Source organism: Trypanosoma rangeli, assembly GCF_003719475.1.
Source record: "Trypanosoma rangeli strain AM80 chromosome Unknown Tra_15.4_contig_00490, whole genome shotgun sequence".
NCBI classification, from domain to species: domain Eukaryota; phylum Euglenozoa; class Kinetoplastea; order Trypanosomatida; family Trypanosomatidae; genus Trypanosoma; species Trypanosoma rangeli.
This window is the reverse complement of record NW_021706238.1, coordinates 1-11,164: the sequence shown is the minus strand read 5'-3', so window position 1 is coordinate 11,164 and position 11,164 is coordinate 1. Positions and strand designations below refer to the sequence as shown.

General features: G+C 50.9%; 5 protein-coding genes and 1 pseudogene across 5 annotated transcripts, besides 6 other annotated features; all 6 read right to left on the bottom strand.

The window, feature by feature from the left end:
* Nucleotides 1-3: 3 nt before the first annotated feature.
* Nucleotides 4-35: a microsatellite.
* Nucleotides 36-148: 113 nt separating this feature from the next.
* Nucleotides 149-1,951, bottom strand: TraAM80_08968 (uncharacterized protein; the record flags this gene model as incomplete). Its single annotated transcript, XM_029385680.1, has 1 exon — nt 149-1,951. The coding sequence occupies one exon, from the start codon at nt 1,949-1,951 to the stop codon at nt 149-151; it is 1,803 nt and encodes a 600-aa protein (XP_029234461.1).
* Nucleotides 1,952-1,982: 31 nt separating this feature from the next.
* Nucleotides 1,983-2,037: a microsatellite.
* A 615-nt stretch (nt 2,038-2,652) lies between these two features.
* On the bottom strand, nt 2,653-5,883 carry TraAM80_08967 (putative phosphatidylinositol 3-kinase (tor2); the record flags this gene model as incomplete). The annotated part of the gene is made up of 1 exon (XM_029385679.1): nt 2,653-5,883. The coding sequence occupies one exon, from the start codon at nt 5,881-5,883 to the stop codon at nt 2,653-2,655; it is 3,231 nt and encodes a 1,076-aa protein (XP_029234460.1).
* A 105-nt stretch (nt 5,884-5,988) lies between these two features.
* Nucleotides 5,989-6,022: a microsatellite.
* Nucleotides 6,023-6,224: 202 nt separating this feature from the next.
* Nucleotides 6,225-8,132, bottom strand: TraAM80_08966 (uncharacterized protein; the record flags this gene model as incomplete). The annotated part of the gene is made up of 1 exon (XM_029385678.1): nt 6,225-8,132. One exon carries the CDS (start codon nt 8,130-8,132, stop codon nt 6,225-6,227), a length of 1,908 nt encoding a protein of 635 aa, XP_029234459.1.
* Nucleotides 8,133-8,271: 139 nt separating this feature from the next.
* Nucleotides 8,272-8,555, bottom strand: TraAM80_08965 (hypothetical protein; annotated as a pseudogene).
* A 66-nt stretch (nt 8,556-8,621) lies between these two features.
* TraAM80_08964 (cleavage stimulation factor subunit 2) lies at nt 8,622-9,440 on the bottom strand (the record flags this gene model as incomplete). Its single annotated transcript, XM_029385677.1, has 1 exon — nt 8,622-9,440. One exon carries the CDS (start codon nt 9,438-9,440, stop codon nt 8,622-8,624), a length of 819 nt encoding a protein of 272 aa, XP_029234458.1.
* Nucleotides 9,441-9,886: 446 nt separating this feature from the next.
* On the bottom strand, nt 9,887-10,282 carry TraAM80_08963 (uncharacterized protein; the record flags this gene model as incomplete). Its single annotated transcript, XM_029385676.1, has 1 exon — nt 9,887-10,282. One exon carries the CDS (start codon nt 10,280-10,282, stop codon nt 9,887-9,889), a length of 396 nt encoding a protein of 131 aa, XP_029234457.1.
* Nucleotides 10,283-10,316: 34 nt separating this feature from the next.
* Nucleotides 10,317-10,366: a microsatellite.
* Nucleotides 10,367-10,881: 515 nt separating this feature from the next.
* Nucleotides 10,882-10,909: a microsatellite.
* Nucleotides 10,910-11,023: 114 nt separating this feature from the next.
* Nucleotides 11,024-11,056: a microsatellite.
* Between the last annotated feature and the right edge of the window lie 108 nt (nt 11,057-11,164).

Sequence of the window (11,164 nt, the reverse complement as noted above, 5' to 3'; positions counted from 1 at the left end):
CTACTCTCTCTCTCTCTCTCTCTCTCTCTCTCTCTGTGTGTGTGTGTATACCGCATTATCAATATTATGGTTTGTTTCATTCGCTTCCTGATTTTCAACTTTACTGAAAGTTTGCGCTCGTTGCCACGCACGCGTGAATTTTCCACCTTTAGTTGCGTATGCATCCACGTAGAACGGTCGCCTCTTCAGGTTGTGCCTCCTTCAAAAACATGTAAACTTCTTTTTTCAGTGTGTCGCCCAGGCTCCGGGGCAGGTGATGCTCTGAAGTAAAGGCGCTAAACAACGAGTTTGCCAAGTTTGCGATGAGCAGCGGATCAATGACTGGCTGTCGACGAATGAGATGTCTGTAAAGATGATTTGCCTCCTCCCTTAATGCGTATTGCTGCTTCTCGGACAGACGTGGGCCGCACAGCTCAATAAGGTTCGTCGTAATATGGTGGCATATGTTACGGTACTGATGGGAGAGGCGCCGGGGGAACGTCGGTCGCTCGTACATCACGTGGGTGACGACGTCGACGCTTGGCTCCCACCCAGGCACCGGCCAAAGTTGAGACTTGGCTTCCAACCCGTAACTTTTCACCTCGTCCTCGTAGAGAGCAAAGTTCGCCATCAAGTCAAAATAGTCCTCGTCAGTGCACGCCGGACCTGTCCTAAATACCGGATGCCACATCTCCTTCGCGTCTGCGCCAATGGTGACATTACTCGCCTTCCTGATACGGCGGTACCGCATCTCGTCCAAGTGCAAGTGGGCCACGACGAGCTCCACCACGCGTGTGGAGGGCGGCTGCGACGTCATCAGCGAGGATGTGGAATTGTCACCAAGGTCCATCACCACTGGAAGCTGAAAAGTCGGGAACTCCGCATTGACACAGTTTATCCTACTTTCTCTTTCACTCCTTTCTTTGCCGTCTTTTGAGCTGACGGGGGCAGATGCCCCCATGGGTCCTTCATTGACGCTTGAATGGCCCATTCCTTGTCTCCGCTTCGCCAACTCCGCAGACACCTGCAGCAGCAGCAGGTCCGACTGGAAGAAACGCGACAATCTTCCCAAACTCTGCATGCGGTAGTAATCTTCAATGTTAAGCCCTGGACGTACTAGGCCAATCTCATTCAAGTCATTGTCTATAAAAAACACGGTGTCCCAAATCCCGCTCGCCGCTAGGGACCGAACAATATCCATCTTTTGAAACACCGAGCCATCAAAAAAGGCAGTGTGCGCTGAGGGAGCAATGAAGTTGGAAAGACTCGCAAGTGAGATTCCCCACAACGAAGGCCGCATCACCAGCCAACGGACCTCGCTTGAGCACCGCGGCGGCTCTGCCGTCTCGCTAAGAAACCTTTCCGCATCCTTAGGATTTTCCCGCGGAGCACGGATGGTGGCGATGCGAACAACCAGGTTCTTACTATTTGCTGCGCCCGCACCACCGGAACTCCGCACCTTTGGCGGCGATGAGCACACAAACAGGTTACTGCAGCCCGGCTGCACCTTGCCTACATGCCCATCGAGAGGATTTCCACCCGAGAGGAAAAAAGGCGACAAGAACTCTAGTTTTCCGGCTCCGCCGGAGGCAAAAACATCATCAATACTGCCCCGTGAGAGTAGTAGGTGTCTCGCAGGGCCACTGCCAAAGAGACTAAGCAGCTCATTCTCGGTAAACATGGGACACTGGCGAACTCCGGGGACTCCCGAGGTCACCAACGTGTCATCCACGTCCCATACGCACAACAACTTCTTGGACCCTTCCACATTGGTCCCCCCATTGCTGTCAGGATGTTTTAAGGAGCTTGCAAGCGCGTTCGTAGAGCTACTCACGTGTGGCACGGTACCGTAAAGTGACTTCATCGTCTTGCTCACCTCTGTGAAGGTTTGAAGCTTCTTCAGAGTTGTTCTGATAGTCACATGAGAAGGCACGGCACCCGCAGCTGCCGCCTCCGGGAGTTCCTTGCCCATAAAACTATAACAGAAGAGTCCCTTGAAAGGGAAAAATCACAAGCAAAACAAAAAAAACACACAGAAAAGGCAAACAAAAAAAAAAATAGTGGCTGCCCTCAGTTCCAAATAAATCAACAAGAGCAAAAGAAGAAGAAAACGAGGTAGTTATGATCGACGGTGAAAAGAAGTAAGCAAACAGCCACGCGCAGTCCAAACGGAAGCCGGCGGGTCATGCGAAGGCAGGTTGGTCAGCGCACGCTCGAAAGGGACTGCACCACCTGCCCTCAGTACACGCGTGCAAAAAATATGGGTCTTGAGCAAGAGCAAGCGCACACATTCGCACAGGCTGGGTAGTAAAACAACACAGGCAAAGCAAATCAAAAATAAGAACAATGGCAAAGGAACCAAAAACTTCGATGAAAAACACAAACATGGAAAAAAAAACTCTACTTGGCACATATACATATTGAAAGCGAGAGAAAAAAAAAAAGAGGGGGCGGTAGCCCATATCCCGCAGGGTGAATAGCCAAGAAGAGGCAAAACACAAGCAGACGTTCAGAAAATGATGTTATCACAATGAAGAAAAGCGCGATTTCAACGAGCATGCGCGTCATGCTAGCATTTGCCTTCAATTGTCTTTGCCCTTCTCGCTGCTCGCTGAGCTTATTTCACAGCCAGTTACCCAACTGATGAAGTTTCACGCCTGGTCTTTTGCGGCCTCAACGCGTGGAATCAAAACGGTTGAGCCCTGTCTTCTCCCGCACCCACTTCAGCCCCTGCGCCACCATGATCCAAGTTTGCTTCTGTGTGTCGTGGGTGAAGTCCTTTAGCCACGTTTGACCCCGCGACTGCCTGACACGATCACAAAATAGAGTTTTGCACGTCCCCTCCGCCGCATCGCGCATAAACGTAGTATGCATCAACGCCATAAGCTGCTCGACTGAGTGCACACCGTCAAGAGCCTGCCGAAAAAAAACGTGGGACAAGAGCTGAAAAAGAATACTGGAGTATGGCCGCACCTCAAGAAACCAGTCAGCTGTATCCATAAGAAATTTGGAGAGAAAAACATCCGAGGTGCGTGCCGGGACACTTGGAAGCAGCCCTTGTTGTGGCGATGAAGAAGAATTAGACAATACCAATGACCCTGGCCGCCTCTTCTCATCGTCACACATGAACTTCAGCACACACTCCTCCAGGTCAAGGTCAAATCGCACGTAGCTTGTGGTGACTCGCTCTGCCAGCGTCCGTGCATTCAGAAGCATGCCGAAGTCAATGTGAAAGACGGCACCGCTTGGGTGCACCATCACATTGTCACGGTGTCTATCACCGATAGAAAAAATGTAATTCATCAAAATAAAAAATTTTGCCGAGCAAAGGAAGCTCTTTCGGACGCTGACAACTGAACCATCCTCCTCTCCTTGCGCAGGCTTCCCCGCCCCCTGCGGCTGATTCTGATTCCGTTTCGCCTTCTGTGGTCCGTAGTATTGTTCCAGCTGCAGCAGGTATTGCAGCAGGCGATGCTCCTTGTACGGCTGAATGGCACGCTGAACGGTGTGCCCGTCCTTCACAATCTCTATGATTCCAGAGGAGCATGAAAGGGGCATGACGTGGTAGGTGGGAAGCACAACACCGCTTAGTTGTTTGTGCAGCACCCACTGCAAAAACCTCGAGGTGATGCACATCACCTTGTCCTTTTCAAGGTTTTCATTCTTGTAGAGAATACACCGTCGCTCACCCCCCTCGTCAACAAGCGGAATCAGAACGGGCCGCTGCTTCGAGTTCATTGCCACAATACCGCCAAAGTCAATTTTTGTCAGCACAACCTCGCTGATGAACGGAAAGAAAATCGGGCAGATGGCGTACGTGTTCAGTAGTGTCGCATCTTGTGCCTCCCTTGCAGCAAGCAACAGTCCAGCCTTGCGGAGGTTTTTGTACAACGACTCGCGTATACCAGCAATGTCGTTTTGCTTGACATCCGTCATCCACGCGGAGCGCAGCACGTTCAGAAACTGCAACGTATTCAGAAACGTTTGATGTATTTCGGGTCGCTCTGCGCAATCCACATTAATCACTAGCCCCCGCAGGGTCTGGTAGCTCAACTCGTCATGGCGGCAGCGGGCGAAGGTCTCCTGGAAGATCATAAGCGCCAGGCCTCGGTCCTGAGCAGAGAGGTGTAGCAGCACTGAGGTGGCGTGTGGCTGACACGTCTTAAGCTCAAAGATATCCAGCAGAAGCACAACCACACACTCGCAGATACGCCTATCCAAAAAGGAGATTTCTTTCAGAAGCTCCTTCGTCACCATCGTGCGCATCAACTCCGCGGCAGGGTGACCCTCCGGGGCGCGGTGGAGGCACTCAAGCATCTTAATAGCAAAAAACGATGGAAGCATCCGACCACACGCCCTGGTGCACAACATGTACCAGTGGCTAACGGGTGGTTCCCAGAAGCAGACATGGGAACAGCCCGACCGCCCCCACGGGCCCGCACCCTTCAGCGTCTTCTCGAGCGTTGCTTGAGCCGCTGCGACGAGTTCCTGGTTACCCCAATCCATAGAGATGAAAAGAAAGATGAGTGGCTCAGGATGACCAACCAGAATGTCAACGCTGCTTGCCAGTATGCGCGCGGTCTGCGTTGCCACAGCTAACTTCCACAAGGCGTGCTGGTAAAGCGACGACCTATAGTCGCTAAGACACAGCTCGGAGGCGCCTTTCCACTGTGGACTTATAGAACGCAGGAGTGCGATGTCAGTCAAAGACAGACCCGCAAGAACAAATATCTCACACAAAAACGCGTGTTTGTTCAGCTTTTCCGCCCTGTCAAAGCACTCCTTACAGGCGCGTCGAAGCTGACCCTCTTCTTCCACTCCAGGTTTGCTCAGTTTTGCAATCGATTTATCTAGTTTCCATGAGGTGCATCGTGCGCAAATACGCCGGCCACAGCAACGACAGTGGCTTGGCCTGACTGTATTGAACGATAGGACGGACCACGAGACAAAGGTCACACCACACACGGGACACACCTTTGCGACATCCTCCGGCTCCCACACCGGGCTGTGAAATGGGTGCTTCTGAAAACTTGAAGTGAATTCCTCCCCAAAGGGTTTTTCATCGTGCATCACACGCACATCCGGGTCTATAGACTGTGTGAGTTCGCCTATCAGCTGTCCATTAGGAAAAAAGTAATGATCCTCCCGCAACTGCTTCAACCACTGCTGGTCCATCGCATCGCCGCTGGAGGCTCCTTGCTGTAGTTGCTCCTCCTTTGGGGATGAAACCAAAGGGGCATCGTCCAGTGCAAAGGACTGTATAACAGCCTTTCTGAACCTCTCAATCCCCATCTGCCCGGAGCTCACGAGTTCCTCTAGCAAAGAGCGACCAGTGGAGAACTTACCCCGAACGTCCTCCCTAAAAATGCGACTAAATTCCTCACAGAGAAGTGGGAATGTCTCCTCCATTTCCAGGCGTGCCGCGAGCTCAAGCACCTCCATAAAGAGCTTTCGGTTGTCCGACATCTGACGCACGTAAGCACGCGCAAGAGCCATCCTGTCGTTGGCTAACCTCTCTGCAGTAGGCGCAGCAGATAATGTCCTCTCCACAGCTGCTGCGTTGTCCATTTTATTATCCCTCGCAGTGGCAGTCTTCGCTTCGTTGTTGCGCTCATCCATGACACTGTTAAATGCCCTGGGTGCCTTACCATGGAGAAGCACAACGACTTTCTCCAGCTCTCGCATCGCCCTCGCTGACCCAAACGAGAGGACCACAGGTGGCCGCACTGAGAGCAGACGGCCAAGGTAAAGGCTCTCCGAGAATTCCAGCATCCATCGTGTTCCGTCTCCCAGAACAACGTCAACGGCAAGCACACCAAAATCGTACGAGTCGCACAAACCCAGTCCTGCTACCCTCAAAGAGGGCTTGGTGTTTTCGGTACCTACTTTTTCCGAATGTCGCATCCCCCAGGCGGGCCGCAAATTATACGGGTACTTCCCCTCCTTCCGCGTGAAGCAGTGCGCAGTGAAACCACACACGTTGACACAGCCAGGCTATGACGCAGCAAGAAGAACAAAAAGCAAAAGAAAAGGAAACAAAAGAGTGAGGTAAAAAGGTTTGTGCGAGTGCGTGTGTGGGATGTGTATTGCTGCAAGATAAGAGAGAGAAAAAGAGAGAACAATACGCCGTGGTTTTTGATTTTATCTTCCTTTGCTTTGAAAGGGGTAACAAGGAAAGCAAAACAAACACATTTACAGCTCGCCGTGCGCCTCCTCAACGCGGAGATGCGAGCCCGTGTTGCCAGTCATCGTCCACGCGACCAGTAGAAGTGGTTGTCCCAGCGCAGGTACGACTGCTTTCCCGTTAACTTACCGTAGAGTGCAACAGCCGCCCAGGAAAAAAATGCAATGCAAAAAAAAGCAAGCGCCATGTTCGCAAACGGTGGCGCAATTAAAGCGGAAATCGCCACAAGTTTACAAGCATTTCTATCGTTGCGAGCATCCCCGAGACCAATGTATATGCTAAAGGCCACCTGCATCAAAATAGGAGGCAAACACACGACCCAAAGGTGTCTTGTGGCCTCCAGCCGAATGACTAACACCAGCCCGATAATCACTAATACGATCAGTGCCACCATAACGGCAATGAAAATAATTGCACCCAACGAACACATATAAATGAAGCTAAGCGACATCAAACAGGCGACAACGTTATACTCCAGGTAAAATAGCGTTGTGACAATAAGGATACGGGTGGTGATAGCAATGGGCATCAACCGAGCCTGTTTTACCGCCATCACAGCAAACCCAAAACTGTTGCAGGAGTACTGGAACAAGGTGTTCCACATGAACAGGAACATGGACATCAAATACAATGTGTAGTTTACAGAAGCGAGGAGCTTATAGGCGGCAAGCTGCTTCGCCCCTTGGTCATGCAACGTGATCAGATAAAACTGCAACAGCAACTGCGGTGTGGCGAATAAATACGTATTAATAATCAAAACATTGGAGAGACCATTGTACAAGTCATGTCGTATGACAAAGTATTTTGCCTTGTCATGCAAAAGTTCGTACCGCAGTGTCACATACAAGAGAGCGATCTCAAAAATAGGGACGCAAGGAACCACTTTTAGCGAATTGTCTGGGTAGTCCCAGAGGAGGTCACTATAGTCACGAATACGACCCCCTTCAGAGATCATCACCACAACGATACTGCCCACGTACCCGGCCACGTAGCAAAGTGCCGTCCAGTAACCAAACGAGGGACGAGTGCTGCAAAACCAAATGGACATGAGCCAACCAATGGACACAAGGTTCAGCAAAGTAGCAGCCAAACCAAGCCACGTGATGATCATGGTTAGGGCAGAGCATAAATCTAATATACGCGCCACAATCCAACTAGGTGGGGGAATATTTCGTAAAAGATGCGGATTGTCGTAAAGCATCTTGGCGTATTCAAAGCCAGACTGGCGGCATTGGCGCGCCTGCTCCTTTGTGAGAGTTGCGCTACGCACACGGCACAGCAGCGTCAGATACTCGATTTTGTCTGAATACATGCAAGCCCGGTCCACTTCATCAGCACGCAACACGCAATCAATCTCTTCCTGAATGACTTCTTGCACATCAGGATCATCAACGTTGACACGTCCTGAGCGTAGCAAGGTTCCAATGAGCTCACTGCTTCCAGCAGCGGCGCGAAACACATCACCGTTGATTTGAACCTCTCTAAAGTCAAGTGCTGCAAGTATGATACGCTTGCATATATCGTTTGGAGTACGCCTATACTGGAGAATCATTTCACGCAGGTCAACGGTAATGTCCTCGGAGGGAGCCAAGGAGTCATCGGGTGGTGGCGTCTCCTCGTGAAATGGTGATCTACAATAGTCCCTGTAGCCCCAGTCACCGCTTCCATTTGAAGAACTGGGCGAAGTCCTCGCGATGGTGAGTTGCTCGTTGGCCGGCGCAGGCGCGTGAGGCAGCAGCGCTGATGCGAGGTACGTAACAGCGCCGTGGGCGGCTCTTCTTATCCATGAGGGAGGTTGCTGCTGTTGGCGATGATTTGCCGGTGAGGACGACCCGGTCACTGACGGGGTATCGTCTACCACCGGCATCACCTCCGCAACCCGCACATTCTGTTCGTCATCGGAGGAGTCATAAAACCTCACTTGGTACGCTCCTCCCCGGTTCATCTGTCCCTTACAGGGGCCTTCCATCCCCCTCCGCTAGCGATTATTTCCTCTTCCGCCTTGGGCAGCCTCTTCGCACCTCCGCTCCCAACTCCGTTGAAGCGAAGCCAAAAAGGGGTGGGTATAAGGGAATATTGCAGAAAACTGCTGGGCCTGATGCGGTCGATTCCCAAACCATCAGCAGTGTGAAGAAACAGAGAAAAGGGGGGGAAAAAAAGCAAGGTGTAGTGGTCTGTGAAAGCTTGGCGCACAAAGAAAGCAAGCAAGAAACAAGAGAAAAAGAGAAATATATATAAAACAAAAAGAAATGCGAGTAAAGAGAAGCAGTATGCATGCCCACGATCTAAGCGATCGAGTAAACGAGAAAAGATACCACACACACACACAACTAAAAAAAAAAAAAAATGCGGCATGGGTGACAAGGGATGCACACGACCTTCAATATTCATGGTGTATCCACAAACAAGAGGAGGAGGCTTCCACACACAAAGACGTAATGCGGAGATGCACCCTTCACTATTCAAGGTCGCCCGCCATATCCAATAAACGGGCCCGTAGCACGGTCATCTGCTGCCTCTGTACAAGGTCAGGAATGCGGTCAAGGTCCTCATCACGCATAGTGACAATGCGCTCCACATCCTCCTCACTGAGTTTCGTCAGAATTTCAATCACCTCGTCGCGTTCCTCATTTGTGGGTTCAGCCTTCTTCTCTGCAGTATCATCCTCCATCGTCGTTGGGACCGCGTTAACTGGCCGAGCCTCCGTGTGCCGCACCGCCTCCACTGGAAGCGGACCGTACGGTAAACGCCCTGCATGCTGCAGAATCATCACGACGGCTAGCCGAAGTGCTGGACAACTATCAAGCAGCTTCCGCGCCTCATCCTTCCGCTCCAGCACCAAGACGCGAAGTTGCTCCACTGCCTCGTAAGCATCAGACACAGGCATATGCTGCAAGCATTCCAAGATATTGGTGTCATCTCGGCCTAGCAAGGGGTCAACGTAGCCGCGTGGGAACGTCATTCCACCACGCACCGGTGGATCATGTGTATGCATATGCTGTCGATTGCGCTTTCTAGGTCGTGGGTTTGCCGCAGACATGACTTTCATCGTACGTTCGCCGAAGGAGGTGCCATTGAGCCGCTGAATGGCCTCCTCTGCACTGGCGACATCCAGGTAGTCGGCAAAACCGTAGCGGAAGTCCCTTCCTGGTGTCGGGCCCAAAAGGTGGAAGTCAGTGATGTGGCCAACGCTCTCAAAATGTTTTCGAAGACTTTGCGCCTCCACGAATAGAGGGACACTCGTAAAAAAAACTCCAGTAGAACGCGAAGCCACCATTAAATGCTGAGGAAATGTTGAGTCTCTTCCTTTTTTTTTTGTCTCCTTTCCTTCCTTCTTTGCCTCCTCTTCTCCAGGCTCCTTAACTACAGAGGCGCACGTACCCACTGACAGTCACAGGACGATGTAGCGCGGTTACTTCTTATTTCATTTTGTTTTGAAATACACCAAAACCAACACGACAAAACCAAATGAAAGCTGCTCATGCGAAGCAAGGCGGCATAACGCAAAAAAGAAAAAAACAAGGGACTGCCCACACCACACACTCCGTCCCATTTCACTGCAGATATGCATCCCGCCTCCCACACTAACCCCCACACACATGCACGACTCTCCCTTTCGCTCGCTCTCTCTCCATCTGCCAGTGTCAGTGCTGCAACAAAAAAATAAGGAGAAAAAAAAAAGAAGCCAGACCCAAAGGGAGAAAACTCGCTTCTTTCTTCTGCTTAGCTGTCCTTGTCGTCCTCCATGGCATCTTCAAAATACGTTGTCTCACGGTACCACTGCAGTGCATGATACGTCATGTATGTCCCCCTATGGCGTAACGTATGCAGTCTGGAAAAAGGCGCTTCGTGTACAGAAGCCGCACATTTGGGCCGAATGTAAAGAAGAAAGAGGCCAAAAGGCCAAGCTTCGCGCCTCATAACGGCTGCTGAAGAACCGTCGAGCATCCCCGTAGAGAAGCCAAGCATGTAAAGCACAATGAAATTGTTGTACACGTTAGAAGACCGCAGGGTTCCACCCTGAACGCTATTAAAGAGCAAGGAAGTGACGCAAACAGCCATGAGCGGGGTGTTCACCGCGTACGGGTTCATCATCTCCCGACATGAGTTGCCGCCCATGTATTGACTCCAGATGATCCCAACCCCAGTACCCTGTTTGTTTGCTTGTTTGTTTTGTGTGTGTGTGTGTGTTTTTTTTTTTGTGCGTGGGTTCGGTAAAAGTTTCAAACCTTAGCCTCCCCTCTGCGGTTAACTTCTCCTCCACTTCCCTATTTTTTGCGTGATTGTTTTGCGGCGATGGTTTGTCTTCCTTCCTACACCGTCACCCCCACCCCCATCACACACATGTCACACCCCACCTGCAGCCAATGTGGGTTGAAGGGTGGCACACGCCGCGTGTCAGAGCACCATCCTATGCACAATAAACAGCGCCCACGGTAGCAGCAGTCGTACAAAAAAAAAAAAAGAGAGAGACGCATACAAAAAGAGAAATGGTAATCCTCCAATCACCCGTAACAGCACGCACAGGCAGAGTGGTTGAGGCAAACCCCATGAGAAAAGCATGAACACATAAAAAATGGCTCAAAAGTAGGACCCCCAATGAGTCGGACGGGCTGCATTTCATGGCGCTCATTCTTCATTTCCTGTTTTTCGCTCCCCTGCATTAATGAACAAGGGCGCAAAAAGTATTCAGGTGAATTTGATCAGTTTTAATAGGCATATATATATATATATATATATATATATTGTTACTGTCGAGTTATCCGTGGGTTGGCACCAACGCGCCCTCACTGGGCTATCGCACCCATTCCCCCTCAACTCGGGTGCATTCCCCTTTTCTCCCTTACAACTGTGGTCCAAATTATTATTATTATTTTTTTTGTTTTGTTTTTAAACCGAACATCGCCCGTCCCTCACAACTTTATTACACCCATGTTCGTTTGTGCCTAAGCACGTCTGCGCGGACGACTCCTCAGTCCTCTCTCTCTCTCTCTTCCTTTT